Consider the following 21183-nt stretch of genomic DNA (forward strand, 5'->3'; position numbering starts at 1 on the left):
GACCCTCGAACCCCCTTATGTCCATGTACATGACCGACACAATGGCGGGCACTTCAAGCATGACACCTCCCTAATACCAAGCCTATCTTAATGGAATTGCGTTTATGGCGGCACAACTTAGCATTCCGCCTCCTCACGGCTTCAGTGCACCTCCACCGCCTCCGGGGGATGATTCGCCGGCGGAGTAGTTTTTTTTATTTTCTATAAAATTGTATTTTAAATTATGTCATTTTTATTTTTTTAGGATTTTAATTATGTGTTTTTTTTATTTTTTTGAATTTTAGGTTTATTTTTATTTTATGTTGTAATTTTATTTTATTTTTAATGAAGTGTTTTTTTAATTGAATTTGGTTGGAAATAAAAATAAAAAATGAAATTGAATGAATAGTAATTTAAGGGACGGAGGGTTGCAGGTTCCCCTGCTGCGCTCACGCCGCTGGCACGGCGCTGCTCGATGCATCGAGCATGTCCGTGACAGCGAGCAGGTGACGTGTCGTGCGCTGATTGGGCAACGGTTATGTCGTTGCATTTGAATATTTTTATTTTTATTTTTCAAAAATTCGGTTTTTAATTATAAAAATCGATTAAAAATAAAAAAATATTTTCCCAATCCCAAAAAAATGTCCGTTTTTTTGCCCGTTTTTCTGTATTTTTTTTATTTTTTCCCCCTAAATCATGTATAAATACACACATTCATCATCCATTTTCCACATCAAATCATATCTCATTCATCTCTCATTAATATTTTTCATACAACTTATCTACACCTTCATCTCTCACTCAAAACCTCAAATGGATTTCACCCATCTTATTGCGGAAGCGGAGCGCGAAGAACAAGAATACTACGTACAACATCGTGCCGCTTATGATGTATATGTCGCAGCGAATACCCCCGCCCCTCCTCCTCAACCAACTAGATCAACTCGCCGCTACATCCATCGTGACCGGGAGGGAGCCCACGAAAGGCTCGTTGCTGACCCGCCGCGGTTTCCGCCGGATTACTTCAGGCGCCGTTTTCGCATGTCAAAGCTCATGTTTATGCGTATTGTCAACACATTGTCCGCCCGTGTTGAATTGTTCCAGACAGGTCCAGATGCAGCCGGCAGACAAAGTATCACACCGTTGCAGAAGTGTACGTGTGGCATCTGACAACTCGCTACTGGGCAAACGGCCGACCTCTTCGACGAGTATTTGCATGTTGGTGAGTCCACTGGAATCTTTTGTCTTAAATTTTTTTGCGAGGGCGTTCGTACAACTTTCGGTGATGAATTCCTTCGGGAACCCACCACCGATGATTGCCAACGGTTGCTTCGTCTTCACGAATCAGTCCATGGCTTTCCCGGAATGCTTTGCAGCATTGACTGCATGCATTGGAGGTGGAAGCATTGCCCGACTGCTTGGAGGGGGCAACACTTAAGCGGCCACAAAGGCGGTGGATCCAACAGCGACTTGAACGTGGTCTATTTTTCACCCCTCTTCAATGATGTGTTGAATGGTGTAGCACCGACGATCGACTTCACCGTCAACGGAAATACATACCACATGGGTTACTATCTCGCCGATGGTATCTACCCAAAGTGGTCGACTTTAGTGAAGACGCTCAGCAACCCGCAAGACACGACACTGGTTCTTTTTGCGCAGCGTCAAGAGTCCGCGCGGAAAGACGTCGAAAGAGCCTTTGGGGTCCTTCAAGCCCGATTCAACATTGTGAAGGCCCCGACTCGGCTGTGGTACTTGAACAATATCGCCGACATCATGTACACGTGTATTATCTTACACAACATGATTATAGCCGGCGAAGGACCGAGGGCGGCTAGCTTCTACGACGAGGATGAAGCCGTAAGCTCAAGCGCGAGCTCTCCCCTATTCCGAGGTGTGCATACGACGGTGGGTGAGAGGATCGAAACAAGGCACACAATGCGCGATACCCGAACCCACGTTGAGCTACAAGAAAACCTAATCAAACACATGTGGGCGAAATTCGGCAACGCGTAATGGGTTTTTTTAATTTTACGAATTTAATTATGTAATTTTTAATTTTTAGGATTTTAATTATGTCTTTTTTATTTTATTTGTAATTTGTAATATTATTTCGGTTTTTTTAATGAATTTTAATATTATGGAAATGTTTTTATTTAAATTGAATTGTGCTCGTCCTTGCGGAATAGCACAACTGTGGGTGTTGTGCTCTTGCCTAAGAGCAGGCAGAAAAAGTGGAGTCGGGCCCACAATTGTGCTCGCTGGCAAAAGCACGGTCGTGGGTGCTCCAATGTTTTGTTGATAATTTCAACTAAACAATGTTTTTTACGAGTGGACAACGTCCTTTAACTCATTAATGAATATGTAGGGACTATTATTCAGTTGTTAATATCCGATGCAATTAGAAATACGAGATATTATTTTGAATTTTTTTGGGTCATGGCCACATTCAAGTGGACTAAACTTCTATTGGTGAATAACACTAGTCTTAAAGATAGATTTGGGCGAGAAGATCGTTGCAATAGATATATCAAATGAGAATGTTGGAGAATGGAGTGTGGGAGGAGAGTTGATCTCGCGTATTGTCCTCAATCATCTCGTCAATAAGAACTGATATTTTCTCGTCCTTGATACATCCGTCGCATTGTCCTCGATTATCTATTCAAAAAGTACCTACGTAGACTCATCCTAATTGAGACGTTTATGAGGTTCATTGTTGTCTTACCATCGACGACAAACTCTTCCAATTGATTACATAAGTCTGTGTGTACCAAATTGAATGACGGTAATTCCTTTTGAGAATGTTGATAGCGTTCAACATATCATCATGAAGGTTAATGAGGGAATGATCAAATTTCATTTTAACGACAATAAGAAAATCATCACACAAACTATCAAGACCAATAATATAATAATCTCATAATTATTCAATTAATTATATCGTACTATAATATTCCCTCCGTCCCACAAGAACATGCACTCTTTCCTATTTAGTCCGTCCCACAAGAATATGCATTTTCTAATTTTGGAAAACCTTTTCTCTCTAATGAGGTGGGACCAATTCTCCACTAACAATACTTTAATTATTTTTTCTCTCTACTTCTCTCTTCTTTATCTAATATCCATTAAACTTGTGTCGTCCTCAAAGTGTATATTCTTTATAGACGGAGGGAGTATAATATTTTAATGAAATGTACTAGTACTCCTACTAGGCAATAGCTAATTAATTAGAAACAGAAAAGATGAGTGATAGGCGGTTAATATTATACTCCCTACATCCCATAATAATCGTAACTTTTTTTTTCATTTAATATAAAATAGGTCTTACATTCCATTAATTTTTTAAACTAATTTTGACTCTGCGTCCACAATAAGGGCTCGCTTGATTGGCCCGATAGGGTGAGATAAGCACTCTTATCTTGGGCTTGTCTAGAGTTTGATTGCCCTGACAGTGTTGCACAACGACCCGGGATACAACCACCAACCCGGGCAGCATTAAGATACGAACACAGTTTTTAGGGGTATGCGTATCAGGCTTATCAGCTCCGATACGCCTTATGCCGTCATTCCCGATTGTCGGATTGTCTAAAAGACCCCGCATATTGCCGATTGTATGTGGTGTTGTGGGATTATAGGCTATAAAATAGGGGTTGTTCGAATTGAAGTTCAGCGTGCTCTCGATTTGTGGTGAGGCTCGAATTCAGACGGCTAATTGGTAAGAATTTCGATTCAGTTGTTCATTAATTGCATAATTGACCCTTTATTGTAAACATTGAATTGGTGTGTTTGTTATTTTCATCGGAATCGCGCAGCAAACTTTTTTCGATAGTGTAACCAGCGGTCAATGGATAATGGAGGGGATTTCGGTGAGGTATGTGAATTCCATAGCGCACCATTGTTTACGCATTTGAATAGATCTGAATGTGTATGTTTCCATCTTTTCTGTGATATGGATTGAACGTAATACGAATTGGTAATTTTTTTGGTATATGCACCTTCTAGTTGATGCTTGTAGTATAGGTTGTTGTGATAGAAATAAGTGGTAGGCATAAGGTTTCAAACGATTGCCTTCGCTGTGTAAGTTTATACTAGGAATCTGAAAACTCGAATTGAAGTTTGCATTGTCTATTATGGACGGCTTGATCAGGTTTCATATACACAAAATGACATGACGACCGTGTTGATTTTGCCTGAAGAGGTTATACGCAACTATCAAATTAACCTGCTGCTGATCTCTTTGATGATATCATTGATTTGCCCTAAAAACCGCAAGCGTAAACGTTGGGATCGTCTAAATCAGTCATTGGTTTTAGATTCTATTCCGGCTCATGTACGTCAGCTGGATAGACTAGTGCGTGTAACAGATAGGGCATGCGTAGATAATTTACGGATGGATAGGAACACCTTTGGGCGTCTATGTCGCATTCTCCGGGACCGGGTAGGATTAATTGATCAAAGACTAGTCAGTGTGGAAGAACAAGTAGCCATGTTCCTTTGTGTGCTAGCACATCACAAGAAATCTCGCATCGTTGGGCATAATTTCATGCGGTCGTCTCAGACTGTGTCAAAGTACATACACATTGTACTCCGTGGTATTCTCACACTACATAGTATTTTTTTGGTGAAGCCAACCCCCATAGATGAAGATTGCCCTGAGCGTAGGTGGAAATAGTTCAAGGTACATATACAGATTGTAATGCTTCCTTAAATCTTCGTTATAATGCTTGATTGTTTTTGTTATCTATATACAGGGTTGTCTTGGTGCTTTGGATGGTACTTATATCAATGTGCGTGTTCCCATTGCTGATGTTCCTCGGTACCGTAATCGTAAAGGCCACATCACTACCAACACATTGGCCGTGTGTGACCCCAAGCTCAGATTCATTTATCTATTACCCGGATGGGAGGGCTCTGCGGGTGACTCGCGGATTTTAAGAGATGCTGTCAGCAGACCATTAGGCCTCAAAGTTCCCAAAGTTAAGTTTTATATAGTTGGTTCAGTTAATATCACTTGAATTCGTAGCAAGTTTTCTGATAACACATGGTATCCAATTACAGGTTGCTACTACCTATGTGACAATGGATACCCCAACGCTGAAGGTTTCTTGACTCCTTATAAAGCAGTTCGATACCATCTTAAGGAATGGGGCGTCGGTCGGCAAGCTCCCCAGAATGCGGCAGAGCTTTTTAACCTCAGACATTCTAAGGCGAGGAACGTCATCGAACGATCGTTTGCCGTGCTGAAAATGAGATGGGGTATCCTCCGATCAGCAAGCTTTTACCCGATAGACGTTCAAACCGGCCTAATAATCGCATGTTTTCTACTTCACAATTACATACGAAGTCAGATGGTGGTTGATCCTGTGGAGGCTGAGTTGGTAAACGAGGATTGTGATGACGAAAGTGATAATGAGCCTCCGTAGGTTTGTGATAATATCAGCAGTGTGGAACCCTCAGCAATATGGAATACAAAAAGGGATGATCTGGCAAGGGCAATGTGGGCCGAAAGAAATAATGGATAGGTAGTCCGATTGTTCTGAAATTGATTCTTGAGTTATGCTTTCCTTAAATCGGTTTGTAGTTTGGATAGATTGTTCTATGTATTACTCGTTTGCTTGTATGAATTCTAAACAATTTTCTACTCTGTTGTAACGTGACATTTTTCCACATAAGGGGGAGATCAAATTTTTAAGACTTGGTGCTTAATTGTTTTAAGGGAGACATTATTTTGTATTAGTATTTGTTACTTCAAGTTTCGTACTTGCGATATTGCAATATTAGAATTTGATGCATACAATTTGATAGATGGGAGACATCAGCTAGTTTGATATTCGAGTTAATCACATCGCATACACAGGCGGCAACATATTAACTTAACATCGACTGTAATAACAACACTAACTGAAAATTTGGTGAAATTTAATCACCTCGACACAGCCGAAACACATATTGCACCCACTATTACATACTCCATACGTAAAACAGTTTCACATCATTCCTAATACTTATTAAGGCCGATCAAACCACACATAAAACTGGACGTCAATCCGATCAATGAGCTTGAAATGGCAGCGCGTACCAACAACAATGTTGTTGGCAATTTTGAAACGTCGCCATCCACGTTTCACCCAAATCTTGGTGGCACTGTGGTCAAGAACAATGAACCATGAGTCTCCGTTGACGTTGAAGTAAACCGGATCTTGCAGTGATATCATCCGAATGTGGCGACGCCAAAACGCCATCGGAATCTCTAGAGAACGGGAAATGTTTGAGCTGTCCAAAGTTACAGTGAAAGTCGGGCAACCATCATCAGCTAAAACCCCGGGGTCCGGCACATACTCTTCCTCATCGGATGAGTCTCCCCCATCCGTGTCCGATGGCACATAGTCGTCTGACGTTTCCACGTCTGGAGCACAACTGTGTTCCGAGTCTCCGTATACACCTTCCTCTGCGACGTTAATGCATAGCAAAGAATTAAATACAGAGGCAACCATATATCTAACAAGATTAAAGTTGGTCTACGGGAATTGACCTTGTAAATCACTGAGTCGAGGACATCCCGTCCTCGGGTTATAGCGCTTCACATGGAATATGCCCGCATCAACCATAGTGAATGTAAGGACGTCATCGTGAATAATGTTGTTCGCGAGACGAAATTTGGCCCAACCAGTGTGGAAATGGCAACCACTCGCAATGTTCAGGAGTCTCACGGGCCAACTCCTTCCACACGGCATGACTAGACGACAGTCAAACATTAGCCGTGATCCATGTAGAGATGCAAATTATGGTGGTATGCGCTGCAAATAAACGACCCACCTACTTCAATACAACCAACATACGATATAAAACAACCAAGTACATACGAAAAAGGATGAAGAACTAACCAACTCAGTCAGGCAGTGCTCTATCGAGATTTTCTTCATGAACGAAGGGAACCGAGGGTAATCCATAGACGCAGGGAATGTTTGGTGAAATGTGGATGGGTGCTTTCGATATTGTACTAGCTTATTTAACCACCCTCAACCACAATTGTCACTGTTGCAAGACATGGATTTGATAAGCCACATCACTGCCTCAATGCATAAACGCATGCTGTCAGGTGTCTATACAACAAATGGTGCATAGTATTTGGAATTATATGCACAGAGCTTGCTTATAGAATTGGAGAAGTGATTCATCACGGGTGGAAGCTTTACAATTTGTCATGTTGTGGTCAAAGTGTATGTTTGTGGAATTAATATATCTACTACCTGCCAACATCATTTCCAATCAAAGCTAGGTAAGATAGACAATATTTATTGCTCAACCACAATTCATAAATTCCTTCGGTAGAAAAGGGTGCCCCCTTTGTGACAAATATCATCTACAACAATTTGCCCAGCCATCGTCACGAGCCAGATTTCTATTTACACAATGAGCTTGAAAATACCTCCACAAGCAATGTTCTTCTATAGGGGTAAGTGGACCCAAGAGATGGATGCCATGCTCCTTTTTGCTTGTTCTTGAGTAAATCAACCGATTAATCGGTTCAACCCTTGAATTAGATGGATTGGGAGGATGGTATGTGTGTGAAATCAGTGTAAGTGGAAGATTTGAAGGTGGAGGGGCGAGAGAGAGTAGAGAGGAACGAGAGAGAAATGGGGGTAGGGTTTTGAAAGTGTAAAAACTGACCTGGTTTGCGTCTTTAAATCGCGCGAAGAAATCGCCCGGTCGGGCGATTTGCATTTTGAAAATCGCCCGGTCGGGCGAACTTTCTGGACAATCCCGATTTCATCAAACGCCCGGTCGGGCGATTCGTATTTTGTACATCGCCCAGTCGGGCGATCTTGATTTCTGTAAACGCCCGGTCGGGCGATTTGCACTTTGCAAAACGCCCGGTCGGGCAAACCTTCTGGATTCCGAGTCCATTTCGCCATTTCTCCAGTTTTTTGTCCGCTTTTCACCCATCAAAGCCTATCTCCTGTTCCACTTAAAACACACAAAACACACCAAAAACAAGAACAAAATAAAAACACACCAAAAACACAAAAGCTATAAATTTTACCTACTAGGGGTTGCCTCCCCCATAGCGCAATTGTTTAACGTCATTTGCCCGACGCTTTGCAAGCTCCACTACTCAATCAAGGCAACCACAAAGACCTCGTCTTGTTGCTCCTTGGTAATGAACCTCTTGAGATTTTGACCATTTGCCTTGAACGTGCTTCCATCGGGTCCTTTGAGCTCCATTGTGCCATTGCTCATGACCTCCTTGATAGTGAAGGGTCCCGACCACCTAGATTTTAGCTTGCCCGGAAAGAGTCTCAACTTGTGGTTGAAAAGCAACACGGCATCCCCCTTGTGGAATTCACGCCTCTCAATCATCTTGTCGTGATACGTCTTCATCCTCTCCTTGTAGATTGAGGAATTAGCATAAGCTTCATTCCTAAATTCATCAAGTAAATTGAGGTGAAGCTTCCTTTCCTTGCCGGCCTTGGTGAAGTCCATGTTCATTTGCCTCACCGCCCAATATGATGAGTGCTTCAATTCAACCGGGAGATGGCATGATTTCCCAAAGACCAATTGATAAGGTGACATCCCGATTGGCGTCTTGTAAGCCGTCCTATACGCCCATAGAGCATCGTCAAGCTTGAGAGCCCAATCTCTACGGTTAGCATTGACACTCTTTTGCAATATTTGTTTGATCTCTCTATTGGCCAACTCGGTTTGACCATTAGCTTGTGGATGATAAGGAGTTGTCACCCGATGCTTCACTCCATGCCTTGCTAAGACCGCCTCTAGCCACCTATTGCGAAAATGAGACCCTCCATCACTTATGATAGCCCGAGGTGCGCCGAATTGCGTGAATATGTTCTTTTGAACGAATTTAATCACCACCTTTGAATCATTAGTTTGGGTAGGAATGGCTTCCACCCACCTTGATACATAGTCAACGGCTAGTAGAATGTATTGGAACCCACTAGATGGAGGAAAGGGCCCCATGAAGTCAATGCCCCACACATCAAACAACTCGACTTCAACAATTGTCGTCAATGGCATCTCCTTCTTCTTAGAAATACCCCCCATTCTCTGGCACTCGTTGCATCTTCTCACGTAGTCCTGGCAGTCTTTGGTGATGGTTGGCCAAAATAGACCACTTTGGAGCACTTTCATAGCAGTCCGGTTAGCTCCAAAATGCCCCCCACTAGGTGCGGTGTGGCAATGCATAATAACGGACTCCCACTCCTCTTGAGGGACACATCTTCTAATCACCATGTCGGCACATCTTCTAAAAAGACAAGGCTCGTCCCAAAAATAGAACTTCACGTCGTGGAAGAACTTCTTCTTTTGATAGTCCTCAAGTCCTTCGGGAATCACCTTAGCAACAAGATAGTTCACAATATTGGCATACCATGCCACTTGACCCTTGGCCACATAAAACAAATGCTCATCCGGGAATTCTTCATTGATGACCAACTTCAATTTTTCCTCTTCACTAGCATGCTCCAATCTTGAAAGATGATCCGCCACCACATTCTCACACCCTTTTCTATCTCGGATTTCCAAATCAAATTCTTGAAGGAGCAAGATCCACCTTATAAGCCTTGGTTTTGCATCTTGCTTAACAAATAGATGGCGGATGGCGGCATGGTCAGTAAAGACAATAGTTTTGGCCCCAATAAGGTAAGGGCGGAACTTGTCAAAAGAGTAGACCACCGCAAGCATTTCCTTCTCGGTAGTGGTGTAGTTAGCTTGAGCCGAATCCAATGTCCTACTAGCATAATATATCACCCGGAATATCTTGTCTCTCTTTTGTCCCAAAGCCGAGCCTACCGCCACATCACTTGCATCACACATGATCTCGAAAGGTTGAGACCAATCGGGGGAGATCAAGATTGGGGCACTCACCAACGCCGCCTTGAGCTTCTCAAATGCCTGCGCACATTCAAGAGTGAAATCAAATTTTACTTCTTTAGCTAGCAAATGGCAAAGGGGTCTAGCAATATGTGAAAAATCTTTGATGAAACGCCTATAGAACCCCGCATGGCCTAGGAAGCTCCTCACGGCCTTCTCACTACAAGGATGTGGCAATTGCTCAATGGCAACTATCTTGGCTCTATCCACTTCAAGTCCTCCGGCTGAAATTTTGTGTCCCAACACGATCCCATCACGGACCATAAAATGACATTTCTCCCAATTGAGTACTAGATTGGTCTCCTCACATCTCTGCAAAACTTTGGTTAGATTATCCAAGCAACTATCAAATGTCATACCAAAAACAGAGAAGTCATCCATGAAAACCTCCATAATATTCTCAACCATATCATGAAAAATGGACATCATACATCTTTGAAAAGTAGCCGGGGCATTACAAAGCCCAAAAGACATTCTCCTAAATGCATAGACACCATAAGGACACACAAAAGCCGTCTTATGTTGATCCTCGGGAGCTATCAAAATTTGGTTATATCCCGAATAACCGTCGAGAAAACAATAATACTCATGTCCGGCTAACCTATCCAACATTTGATCAATAAATGGAAGGGGAAAGTGATCTTTCCTAGTGGCCAAATTTAAAGCGCGATAATCAATGCAAACTCTCCACCCGGACACCACTCTAGTAGCTATCAACTCATCATTTTTCCCTTTCACCACAGTGGTGCCCCCCTTTTTAGACACCACTTGAGTAGGACTCACCCACTCACTGTCGGATATAGCATATATCATACCGGCATCTAACCATTTCAACACTTCTTTTCTAACCACATCTTGCATAATAGGGTTTAGTCGCCTTTGGTTTTGTACCTTAGGCTTATACCCCTCGTCTAAATGAATTCTATGCATGCAAACGGTTGGGCTTATTCCCTTAATGTCCGATATGGACCACCCAATGGCTCTCTTATGCTTCCTAAGAACTCTCAACAATTTATCCAACTCAAAACTAGAGAGAGAAGATGATACAATTACCGGAAAAGTGTCATTCCCTCCAAGAAAGGCATATCGCAAGTGTAGTGGAAGTGGCTTCAACTCAAGCTTCTTGTTTTCCCCATCTTTATTGCTATATTCACTTCCACTCCTAAGAGGTAGAAATTGTGGACGAAGTGATCTAGGGATTTCTTTAGCCGAGTCCAAAGCACCTACAAATTCCAACAACTCGGGGTTAGCATCCAAAATATCAAAAGAATGAGAAGAATACATGGAATGAGAAATGCATCTCTCTAATTGATCATCCAAGTAAGAGGCCGGTGCCACTCCTCCAACACACTCATCCATCACGGTCACAACATTGCAATGTTGTAGGCTTCCTCCCGGTTCCACATCATGCCTCTTTAAGGCCTCATATATCGAAAATGTCACGCTCTTATCATTGAGGCGAAGTGTAAGTTCCCCTTTTGAAACATCGATCATGGCCTTCCCGGTGGCAAGGAACGGTCTTCCCAAAATAAGAGGTACAATTCTATCCTCTTCCATGTCCAACACCACGAAGTCAACGGGGAATATGAACTCATTCACCCTCACCAATATATCTTCTGCTATGCCCGAGGGATATGCCACCGATCTATCCGCCATTTGCAAAGTAATGCTAGTCGATCTCAATTTACCAATATTCAACTTGTTGAAGAAGGACAATGGCATAAGATTAATGCTAGCCCCTAGATCGCACAAGGCATTCCCCACAAAGCAATTTCCAATAGTGCACTCAATAGTGAAGCTTCCCGGATCTTGCATTTTGGCCGGCAACTTCCTTTGAATAATTGCACTGCAACTCTCCGTCAAGTTGACCGTCTCATAGTGCCCCCATTTCCTTTTTTGTGATACCACATCCTTGAGGAACTTTGCATAACTTGGCATTTGTTGAAGTGCTTCAACAAGAGGGATGTTAATTTGAACTTTCCTAAAGATATCCAAAAATCTTGAAAATTGTTTATCCTTCTTTTTCTTTTGCATCATTTGAGGGAAAGGAAGTTTAACTTCCGTGGGCTTAGGAGGAACTATTGTCTCGGCTTGATCTTTTGGTGGGCTCTTCGTTGATGCCTCCACTTCTATTGTCTCTTCTTCTTCGGGTTGCACAATAGCTTCCTTTTCGGGCATAGGGGGGCTCTTATAGCTTGTTCCACTCCTCAAATTGATAGCCTTGCAATCCTTTGGGTTAGGAATGGTGTTGCTTGGGAATTGCCCCGGTTGATGAAGTTGGCCCACGGCTTGGGCAATTTGACTCATTTGATGCTCCAAAGCCCCCATTCTCGTGGTGACCTCCACTACCGCCGTCTCAACCTTATCAATTCTCTTAGTAGATTGTGTCATGATTCCATCGGTCTTCTCCATTAGAGCTTTTAGAAGCTCATGGGTGACATCATCACTTGAAGGTTTAGAATTGGTGGGCACATTAGCGGCCCCACTTGTCGACCCACTAGGTGTAGGGAAACGAGGTGGTGGAGGTGGTTGGACAGCATTGTTTGGATTGCCATAAGAAAGGTTTGGATGTGCATTGAAGGGTGAGCGATAGCCTTGGTAATTACCACCCCCATTGTTAGGGCGATAGTTGTAGAGGTTCCTTTGATTCCCTCCTTGATGCACATAATTGACATCTTCCACGGTATGTAAAGGCTCTCCCATAGGTGCCACTCCCAAACTAAGGCCATCCACCTTTTGATTCAACAACATCATTTGTTGGTTGAGAAGATTGAATGCATCCGAATCCACAACCGAAGCCACCGGCATTGAACTATCTCGGCCCGAGCTCCAACCCTTGCTAGTATAGGCAAGCCTTTGAAGCATCTTCTTGCACTCCTCGACCCCCTTGTCCAAGAATGAACCCCCCGAACCAAAGTCTAATTGACTCTTGATAAACTCCGAGCATCCATTGTAGAAGAGGCTCACTTGATGGCCCGGAGATAACCCATGGTTGGGGCATTTCTTTAGCAAGGCGTTGAATCTCTCCCAAGCCTCGAACATAGACTCTTGGCCCTTCATTTTAAAGTGGGAGATCTCTGCTTGGAGGTTGAGAGTGGAGCTTAGAGGGAAGAATCGATCCAAAAACTTTTGGGCTAAGTCGTCCCAACTTGTAACCGAGCCCGGCTCAAGGTTATCAAACCAATCTCTAGCATATCCCGACAATGAGAATGGAAATAGCCTAAGTTTGATTGTATCGTCGGGAACCCCATTAAGCTTAGTTGTATTGGCAATCTCTAAGAATTTAGATAAGTGCCTATTAGGATCCTCCGTGGGCCTTCCCGAGAAAACACGTTGCTCCACAAATTGAATCAATCCTGTCTTCAACTCAAAATTGTTGGCATTCACCCTTGTATCATAGGGTGGATGTGGGATATTGACGTTCCCAAATGCGTCTCTAACCGGAGCCTCTCGCCTCCTTTCCTCCTCTCTTTCCCTTCTCATCTCCGCCATTTCTTGTTGTAGTTGGAGAATGATTTGGTCTTGATTTAATGGAGGTGGAGGTGGAGGGGGAATTCCCTCATTGTTCCCATGTGGATTTTCCATTGGCTCAACTTGATGTTGAGCTCTTGCTCTTCTCCTTCGTCCTCCTCTTCTTCTATTGGCGGCTTCTATCTCTAAATTAATCGGCTCAAGGGGTAAACGACTTGAGCGCGTGAGCATAAAAACCTACACAACACAAGAGAGGAAACAAAGTCAAAATAGAGCTAAACTAGAAAACTAAACTAAATAATTAAAGCAAGTAAAATGTCTAAACTAGTATTCTCTATCTTTTCACAATATCAAACACAAAAGCAAATTTAGTCCCCGGCAACGGCGCCAAAAACTTGACTCATGCTAATTTAGTATTCAAAAGCGTCACCCGCAAGTGTACGAGTTAAGTAGCACGTGGTAAGCTAAATTATCGATCCACGGAGACTAAAAGCCGGTTCGAATACTATGATGTAACTTTGAACACTATCTAGACTAATAAAAGGGGTTTTTGGTTTTCTTAACTAAGATCAAAGAACAAATAAGCTAGTAAGACAATTAACTAAGAAAAACAAACAAACAAAGATAGGTTTTCACACAAATTGGGAAAGTATAGGGAAATGGATCCGTTAGAATGGATCAAGGATTTCATCTATGGGTCATGCTCATCTATTGGGCCTCAAATGCGGTTAGGAAAGTCGGGATAATCGGTTAGACCCCCTCTCGGGTGCATCTAACACGTGGGTCAATCTCTAGTGTAGGAGTCTCGTCCATACAATTCGAGATTGACTCCAAAGCACAACGGACCCAAGCCCTCTCTCTAGCTTATGCATCTCTCGATTACATATAATGCACGGAGTTGTTGATTACACATCTATCCTAATCTTGTATTTCTCAATAACATCAATTAGGTACAAGATTTATCTAATTGGTAGCTAAGCAATTAGATATTAAAAGACCAAGGTTCAACAAAACCAACAAAAGAGATAGATACGCATTCAACCATAGATTCAATCCATACAATCCATTCAAACTTCACCAAATCCCTACTAAAAGCTTAGCTACTCATAGTCAAAGCTAACATAAAAGCAAAAACAAGGAAAACAAAGCTACACATAATAGAAATGATACTAGAACTCCCTATGGTGGAATTGATGGTGGGGGGTCTCCTTCCTCCAATCTCTTGGAAATGGGAAGCTCCTTGACTTCAAATCCTCTCAAAACCTTACTTTCTTGCTAAGATTCGTGGTGTGGGAGTTAGGGTTTGGAAATGAGTGAGAACCCTTTTATATCCGGAGTGAGAAAGAGGCAAAGTTGGCAACAGCGACAAATCGCCCGGTCGGGCGATCTGTAAGTCGGAATATGCCCGGTCGGGCGATCTGGGTAAATCGCGATGAGGCTTCAAACGCCCGGTCGGGCGTTTTGTTGGATGAAAAACGCCCGGTCGGGCGAACTTTCTGTTTTCTTCGGCTTGCGCCCGACCGGGCGTTTTTTTATATGAAAATCGCCCGGTCGGGCGAACTTTCTGTGGTCAGCCCGTTCGCTCCGTTTTGCCCGTTTTAGACCTGTTCTTGCATCAAAACTCCGACAAACTCGTTAACTCTAAAAAATAGCTGAAAAGTGGGTGAAACATATACTTTATACCTCAAAAGATTCAACAACATGTGTTAATCACCCATCTAAACATCCTAAACTATGAGTTTGTCAGGCGCCAATGCAAAACCGGCTAATTGATTCACCCGCAATCTCTGACGAAGCGACATCACCGATGCCGGTCTCCTCAACGTTTGTTCGGCGTAAGCTCTTTGAAGCAGACAAACCAAGCTTCCATGCGCGTCCCAGTACCTCATTGCCTACTGTGTATAACACTGAAAAAATGGTCAACTTGTCGCCACCCGATGGAGAGTCGTGCGCTTCTTGGAGTCCTTCCCCGAAATAAGGTTATGGTGCCCTGAGGCGCCAACCATGTGTCGCAACCTTTTGTTTTGTAGGTGAAACGAGGTTTTCTATTTTATATCGCGTGTGCACAGAAATAGATCACTGCAAGCGCTTGGTCAAGACACCACGCTCCTTAAATCCACTAGAGCACAAGGTCTAGGAACTTAAGAGAACATAAAGTGCTTGGTCGTTGGACACACATCGACTCCCCTTCAAAAATATAAATCCCTCAACCCGAATACTATGAATTAGTATAGGGAAGTGGGGTCGATCCCACAGAGATGGACTCGCAAAGTAGTGCTCAGAGACTTTGGACAGACAAATGGCTGCTGCCACGCAACAAAAGGGTTGAGAATTTTAAACTAACTCTAGACCTAGGCAGAAAATGTAAATGCTAGACCTAGGACATGTTAAACTTGTAAATTCAGACTTCGACAACAAGAAACATAACCACTTCCTAGACAGTGTAAACAACTACCTAATCTAGCTAAACAGAATATGACTGAAAGTGGGGACCATAATTCCAAAAATGGCAAGTACGGAAAGAACTGCAGATTAACAAACTCTGACGCTAGCTCGCAGCAAAATGCATCTTCTCCACCCAATTGAACTTGCAGATGAACAAACAGAGCAAAAAGCGAGATTCGAACAGAATATAGAGATTTGGTCGTCGTTATCTTGCTGCAACTCGGAAACACATCAGATCTGCGTACACTAGACGGAATGAAAGAAAAACACGTAAACTAAGCATGAAAATCAGATCGAAACTACTCAGATTCACGTCAGAATGCTTGATCCACTCCGGATCCAAGACATCCGAACCCAACAACCAACAAATCCAGCAAATCCAACCAAAATTCTTCCACAATCCAACTCCAATCTCCCAGATCTGACCATTAACCTGCAATAACTCAGTAAACAGCTGCGAAACGCATCCAACTCCGACAAATTAAAACTCCAAAATCTCAATAAGCGAAACGATCAAACCAGAAATCAACACAATCGCCATAACGGAAAATCAAACTTGCATTTAAACCAGAAACTATTCGGTGAAAACAGCGAACCGAGCTTCGAACAACGAAGCTCGGCAGAGTAAGCAAAATGCGGAAAGCGGAAAATAAATTGTTTCTTCGCTCCTAACAAGAGCGGTGTTACACCATTTCGGAAGCTAAGATGAAACCCGAACGTGCGAACTGAGATCTCCTCAAAACTAGTATCAAGTGTGTGTGTGGGAAAGTGAACTAAGCAACAGGCTGTGGTGAGGTCTCCCCCGGGAAGATCCCTCCAGCTTGCATGCTTCTGCCTTTTATAGATGCGGACATAGCCCTTGAGTCTTCGTAGAAATCTCTATTCTACCCTTCAACTCTGGAGCTTCCTCCGTCGAGCAATTCTCTTCATAATCGTTCACTAAATCGCCAGTTCCTCGACCTTGTGATTTTTTGGTCTTCTTTCCTGGACCTGGCGAATTCCTTCACACACCTGGCTTAAAACGTGCGTTAGTCCTAGTAAAATCACGAATTAAATCCCTAGACCCATGCATGAAATTAGCCTTATCAAACTGCTCACACTTAAACCATGCTTGTCCTCAAGTATGAAAGACAAGAAAAAGAAATAAGGCGAATTTCAATGCACGGCCCCCCCAAGTACTATTCTACAAACAAAACAGACTCCTAGACCTAGACAACTACAACACGAAACACATAAAAATCACAAAAGAGAAGAAAACACATAAGCGCATAAACTGGTATTTTCCTAGCAGCCATCCCCACAAGTTTAAGGTCAATCCAAGCGTTTACAGCCTCAGATTCCTCCCCTTCCCTTCTTCTATCTAGTCGAGTTGTCAGTTCGTCAAGATAGCCTTCTGACTTCCCAATTGTTAGATTCACTCGATCACTCATTCCTCACCAGGGATGTTAGGATCGGATCGCTCTTAAGTTAAAGTTACTCCACTGATGCATCGGGTTATGAGAGTTTCTCCTTCCTACCGTCTCCTTTTTATTCCTGGGTCTGGTTACTACTGCTTCCTACCCTTAAATTTTTTTTTTTTTTTTTCTTTCCTGGACTTCGTCCAGCTTATACCTCCGGTTTTATTATTTTAACTCCTCCCCTGGACTTCGTCCAGCTTATACCTCCTTTTCCTGGACTTCGTCCAGCTTATACCTCCTTTTCCTGGACTTCGTCCAGCTTATACCTCCAGAAACCCCTTTTTTTCCGTCAGACTCTTCTCCCTAAGCATCAAGTGGTAGCCCATTCTTTTTACAAGTTAGCTCAAAGTGTATAGGCTTATAACTCGCTCTTATAGTAGGGCTGCACAACTGGGTTATCTAAGGCATCCTCTATCGTTCTCACTTCATCCAACTGACTTTGATTTATTAAGAGAAAAGGATTCACAATTTAGCATGTATTTTCTCTTCAATTACTCTCCCTAAGGGGCTTTTTGCTATTTATTTTACCAGTTATGCAAACACGAAACCTAAAAAAAACTTCTACAAACTCCTAGACCTAACAGAATATGTACAAGACACTAACTGCACTAACTGCGTCCCCCCTCCCACTTCATTTATGCTTGTCCCCAAGCAATCCGTATGAAGTGGAAAGCAGGCCAGTTAGTGGCGACATGAAACGAACTCAACAAAACACAAACTTCTCACACTTAGACCAAGCATTGGGCTAAGTGGGAGAAGGAACAATATACAACACAAAACATGCTATGACATATAACCCCTTCTCACACTTAGACCAATGCCTGGTCTAAGTGGAAGGGTTCAACACATATATACAGAACCTAGCATGCTGACAGGTAAAACAGAAATAAAACGAAAGAACTGTTAAATAAAAGAAAGAAAAAGTTACTTGGGTTTGAGGGGAAATTCAATTCGGTGTCTGGCCCCCGTGGGAGCCAAACTTTGGTGGCACCGTCGGCTGGGTCACCTTTGCTTTCTTCCTAGCCGGCATCTCCGGCTTCACTGGTCTGTCATCAGCAGGTCGGGGTATGGCTGTCCTCAGGACCACGGGTCTAGCGGAAGAGGGGGTGATGTGAGGCCTCGGGCCTTGTGATGGCTTCTGCGCGGATACACTTCCTGGACTTAGCGTTGTAATGTTGCCGCTAGACCCAGGAATAGTTTCTGATGCATCCGGGAACTTTTTGTGCAGCCATTTCAGCATGGTCGTCATCAAAGCAACACCCTCCGCCATCCTGTTGGTTTGCTCTGTTGACGAAGCCACCCAATCGGTGATTCGTCCCCTTAGGACTGCGGCCTCTTCCCTGCTTTTTCCGAATTCCCTTCGGATCTCAGTCATTTCCTTGCGTACCCCGTCGATTCCTTTCCTTACCTCCTCAACCTCTTTCTGAACTCCCTGAACCATCAGCCTGACTTCGTCCTCAGTGGCTTGATCCTTTACCTCCACACCATCGGGTTCCTGCTTGACTTGTGCCTCTGACTTACCGACCTCATAAAAACACACCTCCTTCCCTCGGGCGATCAGCAACCCCTTGTTGAAAAAAAAGTCGAAATTGAAGACTTCCGGGGCTGAGCACATCTTTACTACACGGCAGGCCTTGCTGATTTTAATTACAATGTTGCGCTGCAAATAGGCCCCGAGAAGATGGCACGTGTACAGATGCCGGGACGGGTTGGAGGTGACTTGATGGCAGGCTTGGGCTAACCAATAACCCAAATGAACTCGTACTCCTGTGGCCATGCACCACGTAAAGTATAGGTCGGCGGTCGTCAGGGCGTTGTTGGCAGTGCCCATCAAGTTGTAGCTAACAAAGTTTGGGCGAATCGCAGGACCCGATTTTCTATATGGTGTGCCTTCGACCAACTTGTTTTAAATTGACCCACTCTTGAGTGAGTCAAGAACTCCCACGCACCTTGTGCCTGAAATCCTGGCGTCAACTTCGGCGGACCAACCATTCTGTCGTTCCACAGGCCCTCATCATCTTCTGTTCTCGTTAGCAAGCCCATCCGCAGCGTCCACTCCCGGATACTCATCCTATGTTCTTCATTAAAAAGCCTGAAAGCTATGGAATCCGCATCCAAATCGGCGGTGGATTTGAACCGGAAGGTGGAAAAGAATTCACGGGCCGCGTCGACTGGAACTTCGAAAGTGCTGTGCTTTAGTAACCAATCAAAACCGATTGCATCTATATACCCCCTGAACTCATCGTTAGAGCTAATATGTTTGAGTTCCGCCGGGTGGTACATTTTTCCGGACTTCGCCACCTTTCCCTCAGCACTCTTTTCCTTGTATATGGCCACACGTTTTGGATCGTCAAATCTTCTCATATTGTCTAGCAGCTCGTTTGTAATCCAAATCTCCGTCGGCTCAAAGTTCAGTACATCCTCGTCTTGCTCCTCCTCTGAATCACTGGACCTGGCAGGATTCTCGGGGTCCGCGGCGTATGGTACCTTGGCGGGTGGAGGAAGTGGAGATTCAGTAGATTTCCCCTTCTCCTTCTCGGTCGAGGAGGAAGCAATTTGTTTCCCTTTCCTCTTCTTAGCCCTCGCGCGGCGCCCCTCTTCGTCACTCTCCCTTCCACTCGGCCTGGGGGAGTCTTCCTGCGCAGACACGGCGGTCGCTAGGTCCAGCGTATCCTTTTCCTTTTGTTGGGCAGAAACGGCAATGTCATCAAGAATACTCCGACGTGTCCGTCTCCTTGTTTCCCTTAGATTAAGTTGCGGATCGGCCTCCTCAGAGACCTCAGTTAAATCCACTATCATGTTGAGTCCTGCATCGACAGTTTCTTGAGCACCCTCAGAATCGAGTGCTCCACTTTCCTCTGCTAACAATGGGGTTGCCCCCGTGATATAAACAGGGGTTTCTAACCCCGTAAGATTTCCTTCAGGTTGGGCTTCAGTGCCCACAGATTTTTCGGGAGTCCTTCCCGCATCAACATCTTCCTCAGTAAATTGGGCTTCATCGCCCCCAACTACGTCTAGGGTTTCCTTTTCAGAATTTAGGGCTTCGCCGCCCACTTGAACATCATCATCATCAACGGCATCCCTCTCAACAGACGCCTCCAGAACAGGGGTTTCCCCCTCAGCCCTACTGACAGTAATAGCGGTGTCTTCAACTACCGCAACAAGAGCATCTACCCCCCCAACAACACTCTCCACCAAATTCACAGCAGGAATATCAAGGTTTACTCCCTCTGAAACACCATCACCTCCAAACTTTAAAACAGGGGATTCCTTCTGAGAATCAGAACCTAACCTGGGTTCACTTACGGCCAATAACGTCAGTCCCGCGGCCAGATCTGTCTCTACTTCGCGAATCTCCGCAATGGGTGATCCTGGAACATCGGGCACTGCATCGTCCTCCGGCCTGGTGGCGGTTTCTGGGACTGTGTCCTGGGCAGAGGTGGTTTCTTCTGGAATAATGGTAGCAGCCTCCGGTGCGGTTTCTTGTACAGCAGTGGGTGGTGTCTCGACAACCTCCGGTTGTGTCACGGTGGTTGTTGGAACGGCTGGCATGGGTTGTCCCATTGCAAACATCGCGAACGCTTGCATCGCTTTATCGGCCCCTCCGAACTTCTGAAATAGTTCATTCATGAACTCCGCCGCACTCTTCTCGGCGGATCCAGAAGCGCTGCTGGTTCCTTGTTGGTTATCCATGATATTCTGCAGAAAATTTTGAAAAGAACTTGGGCGAAATTTTCAGATTAGGGTTAGAGAGAGATTGAAATTTGGGGTTTTTGATTTGGGAGAGAGAATATTTGGAGAGAGAATGAGTAATGAAAAAAATAAAAAAGGCCAAAACCGATCATAGTGTAGGCATTGGAGAGGACAGTTTCCTTTTGCAGGCGGGTGCAGGTGGTGACGCTAGCGACCGTACGCCTCCCCATAAAGTGCTCTTTGAAAT

At 44.0% G+C, this 21183-nt stretch overlaps 2 protein-coding genes and 1 non-coding gene across 3 annotated transcripts; 1 reads left to right on the plus strand and 2 right to left on the minus strand.

Moving 5' to 3' along the window:
- Positions 1–5987: 5987 nt before the first annotated feature.
- Positions 5988–6473, minus strand: LOC121770241 (B3 domain-containing protein Os03g0212300-like). Its single transcript, XM_042167009.1, has one exon. The coding sequence runs from the start codon at positions 6471–6473 to the stop codon at positions 5988–5990; it is 486 nt and encodes a 161-aa protein (XP_042022943.1).
- Positions 6474–7909: 1436 nt separating this feature from the next.
- Positions 7910–14687, minus strand: LOC121772122. The gene is made up of 3 exons (XM_042169108.1): positions 14512–14687; positions 10924–13578; positions 7910–9891 (listed from the first exon to the last, which is right to left on the minus strand). Exons 2-3 carry the CDS (start codon positions 13570–13572, stop codon positions 8092–8094), a joined length of 4449 nt encoding a protein of 1482 aa, XP_042025042.1. The 5' UTR covers positions 13573–13578; positions 14512–14687; the 3' UTR covers positions 7910–8091.
- LOC121773097 lies at positions 12854–12960 on the plus strand. The gene has a single exon (XR_006044670.1). It is a non-coding gene; the product is annotated as a small nucleolar RNA R71 (small nucleolar RNA).
- Positions 14688–21183: the final 6496 nt, after the last annotated feature.

This window comes from Salvia splendens, chromosome 16 (genome assembly GCF_004379255.2).
Source record: "Salvia splendens isolate huo1 chromosome 16, SspV2, whole genome shotgun sequence".
Taxonomy (NCBI): domain Eukaryota; kingdom Viridiplantae; phylum Streptophyta; class Magnoliopsida; order Lamiales; family Lamiaceae; genus Salvia; species Salvia splendens.